The sequence below is a fragment of the Typopeltis vanoorti genome, chromosome 16, assembly GCF_054136105.1.
Source record: "Typopeltis vanoorti isolate ZY-2024b chromosome 16, IOZ_Tvanoo_1.0, whole genome shotgun sequence".
Lineage (NCBI taxonomy): Eukaryota > Metazoa > Arthropoda > Arachnida > Uropygi > Thelyphonidae > Typopeltis > Typopeltis vanoorti.
Window position 1 is genome coordinate 48551557 of NC_143564.1, and position 13208 is coordinate 48564764.

A 13208-nucleotide genomic window follows, 5' to 3' on the forward strand; every position below is an offset into this window, starting at 1 on the left:
CACTTTGTAGCAAGTCAAAGAAGAATGACCAAGGCAAAATAGCTTAAATGAACTCAGGTGGTAGGAATATGTCAGATGCACTAGAATTAGTTGAATTGTTAAATATTTAGTTTAGTAAGGTATATACACTTATCCCATTGCATCCCATTTCTCCCACACTCACCACAATATTGAAAGGGACAAGAGCTCCATGCCTTACATAGAAGACAATTTCAGCACCCACAATATCAAAGAGGCTATGATGGTAATCCACTTGCAAGGCACTCTCAGCAAAAATCAAGGAATGATTTTGTGATATTTGGAAATCATTATTAGATCTTTCAACACATCACTCTTTAATTTTTCTGCAAATTATCATGCACATCTGCTGAACAATGACTGACCCATACCAGCTTCCACGCTCCATATGTTTCTGTTTTTACTTGTATTTTTGTGTAATGGTTCCTGCACATTCGGTATTTAGTTATTTAACAATTCCTATTTACTGCTTATTGTATATTTGTTTGTTCTTCCTAACCCAGATGAAGCCACTAGCATATGTGGCGAAACCAGTAGGTTTAAGTAAATAGCTATTTTTTTTATTACATAACACCTACGGGGAGTCCAAAGACTCATCGAGGGAGGACATATACTCTACAAACACTTCGTCTCCACCACTCCACCAACTGCAACTACCTTCATCATCTACACCAATGCCATCTACCGCTGACCACCACCACTAGTAATTTCAGAGACAATCACAAACATCCATGCCCATGGTGAGATTCGAACCCACAGCCTTTTGGCTGGTGAGCGGATACGCTAACCAGTCGGCCAACCAGGCCAGCAATTGTATTACGACCTATAAACCCAGTGTTAGTTGTTTTTTGTTACATTCATGTTTGGTTGAAAAAAATCAACATATTCATCACAATATACTGTTGGGAAGATATTTAGGGGCACGTTGCAAAAGTGGCTAAATCAGCTCATCAAATCACTTGGTTACTGAAGAATACTTTGACGAGCAGAGATAAGCAAGTTATTGTTCCTCTGTGTTGAGCCTTGATAAGACCCCATCTAGACTATTGTGCCTAGATTTGGGCGCCAGGGTCTTGATGGGGAGGAGGCAGAGAGGATCCAGAGACGAGTGACCAAGATGATAGCAGGTCTATGGAATGAACCTTATGGGAACAGGTTGAAGATTTGTGGGTTGCAGAGATTGGTTGATAGGCGGAAGAGGGGTGATATGATTGAGACATTCAATTTACTGAAGAGTTTCTATAAGATTAATTCAGAAGATATTTTTGAGAACAGGACTAGGGGCCATCCATGGAAACTAGGCAAGAGTGTGGTTAGCAAGGGTGTTAGAGCTGGGTTTTTTACTTGGAGAGTGGTAAATGAGTGGAATAAGCTGCCAGAGTCTGTTGTGGGTGCCATGACTGAGTTCAAGGCGAAGTATGATAGATACTGTGTGAATGTTGAATAGTTGTTCTTGACATGATGTTAGGGCCTCCTTCGATGAGTCTAAGGACTCCTTGGATTTGCCCATAATAATAATATACTGTTATGTAAAATTTTTTGTCACCAATCTGCAGCAAGCAGCAACACTTTTCAATGTAGTAGGCAGTGGCAGTGCAGCAGGCAGTGGCCGGCAACACTCAGCAGTTGACTCAAAGCTATCATCGCAAATGCATGTGCAATCTCTGTTCTCTTGCTCAATCAGTTTTCCTTCATTTTGTTTTAATTTAGTTACCTATAAGGCTTTATTATATTCAACCCCTGATATGGAAAAGAGAAAAACTGATAAAGAAAGCTGCAGTAATAAAGGAGCCGTGTGGCAAAAGGTCTTACCTCACTGTGCAAATGATTTCATTGGTTTTAATAACCCAGTTGATAACATTATTAAAGAAATCAGCACAATTGAAAAAGAACTTGGATTTAATGAACTAGATAATGAATATATAAGAAACTTGCTCGATTCCCATTCAGAACAGTTAAGCAAGAATGATCTCTTTCAACTAGAAGAACAACATGCATATGAAGAAGATGATAAGGGGTGCGAACAAGAAGAGAACATTATGACTAAGAAGCTAACTGCAAAAGAACTTGAGCTAATTTTCAATCGCATTGAGCATGCTAAGAAAATTTTGTTTGATGCTGATCCTGTTATGGAACGAAGCTTCGAAGTCCACCGAAATCGCAAATTGCATGAAAGATGAAAAAGTCGAGCACTATTCAAACATCTTTACTTAATTTTTTTGTAAAACAAAGTAGCTCAATCTAATGTTGAGACATTAAATAAAAATTTAAGCAGTTGATTTTTATTAACTTTGATGATTTTATCCTCTAATATAGATTATACATTTTTTTTTTTTCAAATTTACGTTAACTGATGGATGAATTATAATTATTCCTATTGTTTATTGTATTTGCTTAACGCACATTAATTGATGGATTAATCAATCACGTTAAGTGAGGTTTTCCTGTAGTTCATTTAATTTTTCTTTGGTTGCTGGAGTAACGATACCATTTAAATTGCATTGGATGATATTAATATTTCTTGTAATGGATTGAAATTTGCCTATTTCTCGGCTCTGACAAAATGGTTGCTTAAAATAAAAAAGTTTGTGCATACCCCCAGTGTGCATGATAAGTGAGGTAAAAACTACAGAGGGATATTTATTTCTTCACTGGGAAATACTGATTTTTGTTTATTTCACATTTAGTTAGAAGCTACTAAAGTAAATTTAAATACCAAATATTTGACATAAAATAATCTTTCCCATAATGCATAGCATTATACACACCTAAAAGGATGTGATAACATTAAAGAAAGCACCCATTTAAACTCTATAATAGAACTTCATAAAAAGACAGCAGACAGAAAGAAATGGCAAAAATTCGTCTTTGAAGAACTCAACTCTCCATGAGCAGAAGAGAAGAAGAAAAGGATGTGTGATTTGTATTATAGTACTAAGGCAATTAATGTGAAGTCACTAGCCTCTATGTACAGGTAGCCTAGTCATTAAGATACTTGTGCAAACTTGCTACATGTGCAAACTTTATTTGCCTACACTTGGATAAAGGATTAAACAAGAATGTAATTTCTTGACATCTATAATTTAAAATATGCCATAAAATTAGCATTCTGTAAATAAAATTGGCAGAGTCCTTTTTTTCACTTATCTACTAAAATTCTTCACTCTTTGCCGACTGGTGTATTTTTCAAACCCTGCCTATCACAGATGTTCTTAAAAATTAATTTGCTATTTGTTGGACTCCAGTATTATCAAATTGAATGTTACAGTCATCTAGGATGTTCTATCAATTTATCAGTTTATCTAGAGCTTTGTTGTTTTCTGGGTTTTTATCCTGACCTCCTAGCATCAAACACCTATTTCATTAACAATTCCACTCCTACTCTGCTTAACGATTTAAACATTTTAATATAATTCTGTTGATGCTATTAGTTCACCTATAAAGTTTTTCACATCATCACCATCATCAAATTCCTGCCATGTACCCTCAAGGAGTGTACAGGATATGTACTACATGAAAAAAATTACATCATTACTAACTTCCTATCTACAATTTTCCTCCAAATCAGTCTGTTACCTATCAGGACTCCAACATTAGACGATAGAAATATAAGATCTGAGTTATCAGATCTTATATTTCTATCGTCTAAGGCACTTTGTACCGTATCAATCCACCTATATCTTGGTCTTCCTCTGGGTCGTTTTCCTGCCAACCTGGCAGAGAACACTTGTTTTGCTAATCTTTCTTCGCCCATAACTTCACCCATAACATAAGTTTTTCACATAACTTCCATATTTGTGAATTTGATCTGAGTCTTATTTCTGAACACTCCAATTCGTAAGTTAAAACTGGTTTCAACATTGTATAGTTTAGTATTTGGGCTAATTCTCTTATTTGATATAAAGTTATTCAACTGCTCCTCACCAGACCAGTATTGCTTATTCTGCTCTCTGTTTCCAAATTCTTGTTCTATCTTCACAAAAAATTGTTTTTAAATAACTGAAATATTGCACTTATTTTATAAATTTTCTGTTGAGGATGCAGTTTATGTTTGCCATGTTTCTACTTATTTTCACAGCTTTTACCTTTTTTTTTTAGTGCTGTTCCTCGTAGGAGATTTATTACAGCCGTAATTTAGTTTTAATGCTATTTTTGTTATCTTTTAATCTTTTAGTACTGTAGTCCCCCCCCGTATCAGCAGGTTCACTTTTCATGCTTTCTATTATCCATGGTCAACTCCGGTCTAAAAATATTAAATGAAAAATTCCAGAAATAAACAATTTATTTATAAGTTTTAAATTGCACACCATTCTGAGTAATGTGATGAAATCTTGTGCCATCCCACACGGGACGTGAATCACCCCTTTGTCCAGCATATCCACACTGTACAGTATTGCTGCCTGCCCGTTAGTCACATAGTGGCTGTCTCAGTTATCAGATCGAGTGTCGCAATATTGCAGTGCTTATGTTCAAGTAACCCTTATTTTACTTAATAATGGCCCCAAAGTGCAAGAGTAGTGATGCTGGCAATTCGGATATGCCAAAGAGACGCTGTAAATTGCTTCCTTTTTAAGTGAAAAGGTGAAAGTTCTCGACTTCATAAAATAATAAAAAAAAAAAAAAAATTTGAAAAAAAACGTACGCTGAGGCTGCTAAGACTCCATTCACATTCATATAACTTGTTGCACTATATTGTTATAATTGTATTTTATTATTGTACTTATTGTTGTTAATCTCTTACTGTGCCTAATTTGCCAATTAAACTTTATCATAGATATTTATGTATAGGATAAAACATAGTATATGTATAGGATTCGGTACTATCTACAGGGGTCTTGGAACATATCCCCTGCCGATAAGAAGAGACTACTGTATACCACATAATTTTTCTGTAAATTGTCCTCCATATTAATAGTTAATTCTAGCACTGTTTTTGTCATACATTTGGTGCTGGTATGCATTCTTTGTTGGCAGGAAAAGTTGAAAATTAAAATACCTCATCTGTATGTCATGTACCACTATTAATAAAAGTGCAAGGTGTATACCGTACAAAAAAATAAGTATTGGGTAATTCTGTATCTGGTGATTATATTAGGTGATTTTCTGTCGAGTTTCTTAATGCTTGTTTCGATATCCTTTTCTATTATTTAAGTCACACTTCATGACCTCTTCATAGATATAATTACCTTTGGTTATATTGTCTATTCTTTTCTTGTGTGTAGATTTTAAAAATAATCTTTCCATTGAATGGACAATAGCAGACTGCCAAAAATACTATGTAGGTATAAAATAAAGGGAAAAGAAGAATTTGAAAACCAAAAAAGCAATGGCATGAGACCAGAGCAGTCCACTTGGCCTAAAATCCATGATAGGAAGAAGAATTTCTTTCAATAATAATATAATAATTAAAGATGGACACTATAGTATGAAGAAAAGGGAAAAAGTATAGTGAATGAAAACTGTATTTCAGATATGTACATGATAAATCAAATACATCAAGTGTAGGAAGAATATAAAAGTATACAAAATAAACAGGAATTCTGGAATAAGCTGCCAGAGTCTGTTGTGGGTGCCATGAATGAGTTCAAGGCGAGGTATGATAGATACTGTGTGAATGTCGAATAGTTGTTCTTGACATGATGTTAGGGCCTCCCTCGATGAGTCTATCAACTCCTTGGAGTTGCCCCGTAATAATAATAATAATAATAAAATACATATTCAAACACGAATAACAATAGAAAGTGCACATTTGCTATAATGTTTACTGGTTCGTGGACTGCCATGCACTACTGATAACTGCATTCACGTATGTAGTTACCAGTATATTAGTGAAGACAAAATCTGATGTGTATTATCCCCTGTTATTTTGTTGAAACTCTAGAGCAGCGTTTCCCATACTTTTCCTACGACGGAACACTTCACAATTCCTGAAATTTTAACGGAACATCTTAGTCATTTTGTAATGTATTAATTAATAATGAATTAATTATCAATTAATAAATAATAATTATTAATTATTAAACATCACGATATTAATAATTAATTATGGCATAATCATAAAGAGTATTCGTACACTTATGTATACGGTGTGACATATTGACAAATATAAAATTACATTTAAATCAGTTATCAATCACTGGACTAATGAAATCTTGTAGTATATTGTAGTTTCCTGAAGCCAACATCATTAAATTAATTTGTGCTGATTTTCATTGACATATCCCATTCTGATCACCAGAAATTTATAATATCATAAGTACTTACGAGTGAATGCAGACTTTCTCTCCTGTGTGCTGGTAGTTTTCCCCTCCTTTTGTATATCCTGGAGATTGCTTTGTAGGCTGGTGGTGGATGACTCACTATCTGTTGCATCACAAACACCTTCAATAACAGATTTCTTAATACCAAAGTTAAACAAAGTCCCTTGTCTCTTAATCATATTAAAATTTAAAGCTGCAGGCCTATTACTTTTAAAAAATCATGGCACTACGGTTTTGAAATTTTCACCCTACAATACGAACTTGAAAAGAAAGTATTCAGTATTACTCGATTTGAGAACCAGATACAGACTACCTTGATCTTCAATTTTAGTGGAATAATTTTCTTTATACTTCCTTGCTGATTGGTCAATAACATTTGCAACACAGATGTTATTTCTTTCAGTTTTGAGAACAGAGGATATGCTGCCCATTGTTATAATCCACTTGCAGGCAATTTTTATGACCAGTCATTAATAGCAGTATTCCCTTTCCCAAATGTTGAAAGGTTTCGATGTGTGAAAATTAACAATAATTCATGAATGCTTCCACGTTTAAAAATACACGGCTTGGTCACTAACATTTGCTACACAGATGCTATTAGGCGTTCTGGGTCTGAGCTTTTCGACATATTCACGAATATTATTCTCCTCAGAATATTTCCACTATAAAATATTTATTCATGAAAAATGCTTAGAAAACTAAAATGACAAATTCCAGGAGAACTTCTCGAGGAACACTTATTCATTCACCTTCTGTGGAATAAAGTTTGGGAAACCTGCTGTAGAAGATGCTTCATCATTTTAGCTGATTCTTTAAATGCTCTTGAGAGAAATCTGTAATCTATGTGGAACATTTCGGTTTGTTGCCATAGTACTTGATGTTTTGTTTCAGTTATATGTGCTGCCAGTCCTGATTTGTATTTTCTTTTGTTCTCAACATTCTTGAAGTGGCATACATACTTGAAGATCAGCATACCTCTCCTGACCTGCCTATCTGTCCTGCGTAACATAAACCACACCTACAGCTGATCTTCTAGACACCTGGCTTTTTAAGTGGTAGATGGGGCAGTTTAGGAGGTTTCAGGTGATTAGAGATCTTGCTGATTGGGTAGAAGGCAACTTTTATATTTTGTTCAGGAAGTATTCTTGCTATTTTCTTTGTGACTTCTGTTCACAAAGAAAATAGCAAGGATATTTTCTTGTTTTGGAGGTTGATGTAGGATTTTTTTATTTATTAATATTCTATTATAATAACTATTCTTTGATAGGATTGACTCAGATATTCTAATTCTTGATTTCTTTTATCAATATTAGTTAAAATTCTGTAAGGCCTATCACGTAGGGAATGAACGATGCCTATTTTCTGCACCAGGTGGTGATGAAAATAGCAATGATACTTTGTCAACAATATATATATATATATATATATATATAGGTCGCCTTCTACCACCATGGTAGAAAGCGACCTATGGGCTTGGACTTATGTGATTGTCTTTAGGTGGGAGATGAATTTTCGTCCCCTGGTGTGAGACCACTGTTACCACTTATGGGAGGCCTGAAATGGTTTGAAAATGTTCCTTGTTTGGTCAGAGTAAAGTTTCTGGACCATATAAAAAATAAATTTTTAAAAAATACAAAAAAGAAATACACAAAAATTGATAAAATATGTAACTCCCACCATATAACCTTACATGGATGGGAGTTACATAAAATTTACATTACCCATTACTGCATTATTATTTTATTCTATTTTTGTTTTAGTTTAAAAGTTTTGACTTTTAAAACAAGTGGAACTGTATAAGAATATATGAGATTTTAATGTTATATATTATAAACTAAGTGATAACATCAACATCTCATATATTCTTATATAAGATTATATAATATATGAGATTTTAATGTTATATATTATAAACTAAGTGATAACATTAACATCTCATATATTCTTATATAAGAATATATGAGATGTTAATGTTATCACTTAGTTTGTAAATATACCATTTGAGCTTTAAATAAAAATTTTTCACTAAAACAGGAGCATGAAACATAAGTATCAAGAAAAACAATTATCCACTTGGTTTATTATGGTTATCATGTGAGTACTGAAAATAAAATACTGTATTGAAACAGTTGACAGTATGCAAAGAAAAATGATACATTCTTCTTTCTCTGCTCTACAGGCTCAAATCGAGCCTTGGCCCCTCTAGGATTTGTTACCTCCAACCCCTATCTGTTCAAAACCTTACTTCTCCAGTTTGGACCTTGCAGTATGATGTTGCCAACTTCACTAATGGCATCTATATATCCATCTTGTTATTGGTTTTTTTTTTTTTTTTTTTTACTTAGAATTTTACTATTTATAAGTTGTCTTTACTCTTTATAGTTGTCTTGAGGATACTGTCATTTTCCATATGAAAAATATGGCCTGCCCACTACAACCTTTTGGACTTGGTTAAACTGTATATTTTAGGTTCTTTGTTGAGTTGATATAATCATGGCTGTATCTGATTCTCCAGAGACCATTTTCATTCCCTGGACCAAATATTTTCGAAGGATTTTCCTTTCAAAAGCTATAATGAAATGCTCTGCCCTTACTATAGATATTCAGGTTTCACATCTCTAGGTAACATTTGGATGAATTATCGATTTATATATTTGTACTTTAGTCTTCCAATGGATCCCTTTTTATTCAATTATCTCCTTCTGTCTCATTTGGTTGCTTGTGATCATTACTTCTAAATATTTAAATTGTTATACTTTTTCTATTTCAAGGTTCCCAGTTTTCACACTTGTATCATTTTCATGCTGATTCTACCTGGTATTAATCATAATTTTGTTTTTTTGGTGATTAATTTTTAGTCCTGTGTCATATGCCAATTTTTCTAGTTCTAAATATGGATTTAGAACTAGAAAAATTATTATGCTTTCTGTTTGGTTCTTGACATAATGTTCATGTCATCTATGTATGCTACAGTCTACAGTGATTTGTTATTAGTGTTCCTTTAATATCTACTGGCAGTGATCACATAATATATTCAAAAACCAAGTTAAAAAGTATTGGGGCCAGCCTATTCTTTGTTTTGATCCTTGAATCATTGGAAAGGGATCTGTTAAATAATTTTGTATTTTATTCCATGCTTCTGAATTTTCCATTGTTAATCTTGTAAGTCTTACTAGCTTTCTGGTATTCTAAAGCATGTCATAATCTCATATAAAGATATATAGAGGTATCATATAATTGATATTTAATCATCATTTGCTGAAATGCAGTCATTGTATATTTCATCATACAGGTCATGAACAGGCAAACTTAACAGGTCTTCGTTTGAAAGAATTTAAATTACAGTATGTCCAGATTATACAGTCTACTTTGAAGCGTGCCTTAGAAACTGCTGCTATTGTTCACAAGCATTTTCCTGATGTGCCTCTCGTAAGTTGTGATTTATTACAAGAAGGGGCTCCTATTCCACCAGAACCTGCAGTTGGACATTGGAAGCCAGAAGCAAAGGTATGGTTTCATTCATTATTGACTTTGATTATTGACTTCATCTGATTCTCATTGATGATACATTAGTTGTTATTGCATCATTAATAGAAATCCAGCATTACCAATAAAGAAATCAGACTAGGCTAGACATTTCTTCCTGAAATGCATATTCACCTCAAGTTGTAAAATGGTTAGTAAAAGATGCTGGTTCAGAGATCTTCACCTATCATAACAAAATTAAACTAATCAAGCTTCTTAGAGACATAAGTTTTTCAGCTACTTCAAACAGAAGAACAACAAAGGAAATGATCATGTGGCTGGCATGATCTGTGAAGCTTACCCAGTGGCCATCATGCTGTGTGATGCTGCTGCTTTAGGTCACTGGTCATCATTCCTCTGCTTGTTGCAGTGAGCAAGATGACCTGATCTAATCACTAATAGTGGTGCAAAATTAACGCTAACTATAATCATTATAGTGTAGAATTCAAATTTGATTTTTATGATATTGTTTGTGGATCCACAGTATTAAGCATAGATGAAAATTAAATTACATGATGTGGTAAAGAGAAGAGTGAACAGCAGATATTTTATATAGAAAGTGATGGATGAGAGGGATGGATTTCCAGGATATGTTGTGAATGCTGAAGGTGTGATTTAAGTTTCCATGTGTTGCTCATTCAGTGAAAGCTTCCATAATGATGCTACAGTAATCCATGTTATATCTGATTATGGTGGGAAATTGATTTTTTTGTTTGGAAATTTGAAAGGTTTGTTGACATTTTTAGTATTACTTCCAATCCTCCATGGAGTTAGAATACCTTACTTTGAACACATTCATTGTTGAAACATTCATTACTCCACTCTGAAGAAATGTATTAAGGAATGCCCATCTACCTTACCCATTCAACTTGAAGGAATATTATGCTCTTTACTTCAGGGAAAACACTAGTCCTGAGGTTAATTAGTGCTCTTTTACATTATTATTAAATTAAAATATAATCACCGAAACTTTCAGTTGATTTCTTCAGTTAAAAAAATAAAATACTAAATAACATTGTTCGCATAATAGCACTTCTCATAAGCAAAGAAAAGAAGGCATCATCATTATTATATAGGTATCTCCATGAAGGTCTGTACTCATTGTGGAAGAACCGATGCTAACTTTTATACACACAAAACCTACCATACCTCTACTTAAACTCATTCACTATCAGGACAGTTATAATTCTGGCAATCTGTTCTACTCGTTACTCTCCATGCAAAAGATCTAGTCCATCCACTCTTGCTAGCGATACTCATATGCCCTGGCAGGTACAGATTTGTTTTTTGAGAGGTCACTCATGTCGCAAAAGAAGTAGCGGTGTGTAAAGAGGGCTCCTGTTTCAGATAAGTTTTTTGAAATAATTAATAGCATATAAGTGTGTGTTCATGAGTAAGAGTTGCTATAAAGGTTGTGCGCTTGTAGTGTTATTAGTGTGTGGGATATTTTGTTTAAGTTTATTTACAAATTTGTTGATATTAGAGCTTAGTGTGATAACCAGCATGAAGGAATTTGACTTTGACTTCAGTCATTTCATGAAATGTGAGGTTTGCTATATGTACTCGTTTGATTACATAGATAAATTGTGGATATTTAAGGTGGATGGAAGGAGGGTGTGTGCAAAGTATGAACTGAATAAGGACTTGATGAGTGCTAATATGTTGATGACTGAAAGTGTTAGTAGCGAGAATGCCGTGAGGAGGACGAGTGCTCGTCTGATAGAAAAGGACAGCATAAGAGAGCAGTGAAAAAATGTTAAAAAAGTTTTGAAAAAAGAGAACGAGCAATCTGAGAAACTTAATCGATGGCAAGAAAGATGAAAGTGATGCGAATGCAGTGGAAGGCAATGAAATTGAGGGAATGAATGAAAGCGAAAGCGTGATGCAAGGTTCAAAAGCTTGAAAATTTGAAAGAATGAATGAAAGTGAAAGTTTGACACAAGGTTTGAAAGCTTGAAAACTCAAAAGAATGAATGAGAGCGAAAGTGTGACGCAGGGTTCAAAAAAGAAAGAGTTGGCAGTTGTAATAGGTACAGATGACTTGACTGCGAACAAAGAACACACGTTGGATTGAATATCAGGAGGTTGCTTAGCCTCATCTCCGCTTCATCTCACCATTGTCATACATAGGCGTGTTGTCTAGGTATGACACTAGTGAAATGAGGCTGAGAGCAAGGATTATGAATGATATGTTAGCGGAAATGTGTGAGAAAGGAGTTCAGTTTGTTAATGTGTGGAATGAGTTTGAAGGACAAAGAGAACTGCATTTGAGTGGTTTTTGTGTGAGTCGCTTTGAGAGACTGCTGCTGGAGGGTAGAGAAGTGAGTGCAGAGAATGAATCTGATCAAGTGGGAAACGATGTGGAAGAGCAGGTGAGTAAGACAGGAGAGATTGAAGAGGTGATTATGAATGAAGAAGTGAGTGGCATGAGTATAGAGAATGAGAGAACGGTGTGCAAGACGGACAGGGAAACAGGTAGGCTCAGGGTGGACAGGGGAACACAGCGTGAGAAAGGTGGATGCTCCAAAAGGATGGGAATGCATGTGTAGATAGGAAAGGAATGGGATGACCTGATTTTAAGAGGAAACAGTTGGAATTGAAGAGGGTTCTAAAATGAATAAGCAGAAAGGGAAATGGCCCCAGTCAAGCATGGAGAGAGAGATCACATTGAATGAGTGGTATCAGTGGAACTAGCTGTACATCCAGGAATGAACTGTTGTGTTTGTATACAAATGCTAGAAGTGTAAGAAACAAGGTAGATGAAATGGTTGCACTAATTGAGTCTTCACCCAAAAATTGTTGGAATAAGTGAGACATGGTTAGATGTGGACGACATCCTGACAGGAATAGAGATGGAAGGGTATGATGTGTTTCATGAGGATAGAAGGGGTAAAAAGAGAGGGGAGTGCTATTGATGATGGAGAAAGAATTATGTCCATACAAAGTAGAGATGCAAGAGGGAAATAGTGCCAGTGGTTTTGAGGCAGTATGGTGTGAGATAGAGGTGAATAGAATGAAATACTTAGTCGGATGTTGTTATAGACCTGGTAATGTGGATGCTAGTGACTATGAAATGTATAATTAAATTAGCCAAGCAAATAAGAAAAGGGTGATCATTATGGCGATTTTGATTATGGCAACATAGACTGGAATGATAAGAGAGCAACTGGAAGTAAAGAAAATGAGTTTCTTGAGTTTTCGAGGGACAACTACCTCAGACAGTATGTAACAGAGGGCACACAAGGATTGAGAGTCTTGTATTTGATCATCTCATCAAAGGATGTAATTATAAATGAGATGTCAAATCACCCTCCAGTTGGTGAGAGTGACCATGAAGTGATTACCTGGGTGGTTGCCAGCACTGTGAGGACCTCTGTGAATAAAGGGTATATACAGGGTGTTCGG

At 34.8% G+C, this 13208-nt stretch overlaps 1 protein-coding gene across 3 annotated transcripts in view; it reads left to right on the forward strand.

Moving 5' to 3' along the window:
* Pgam5 (Phosphoglycerate mutase 5) overlaps positions 1 to 13208 on the forward strand; it is an 86045-nt gene that overhangs the window by 26549 nt on the left and 46288 nt on the right. For all 3 annotated transcript variants that reach the window (XM_090406202.1, XM_090406203.1, XM_090406201.1), the window contains exon 3: positions 9571 to 9785. In XM_090406202.1, coding sequence (XP_090262328.1) covers positions 9571 to 9785 — 215 coding nt within the window. The remainder of the gene's footprint in view (positions 1 to 9570; positions 9786 to 13208) is intronic.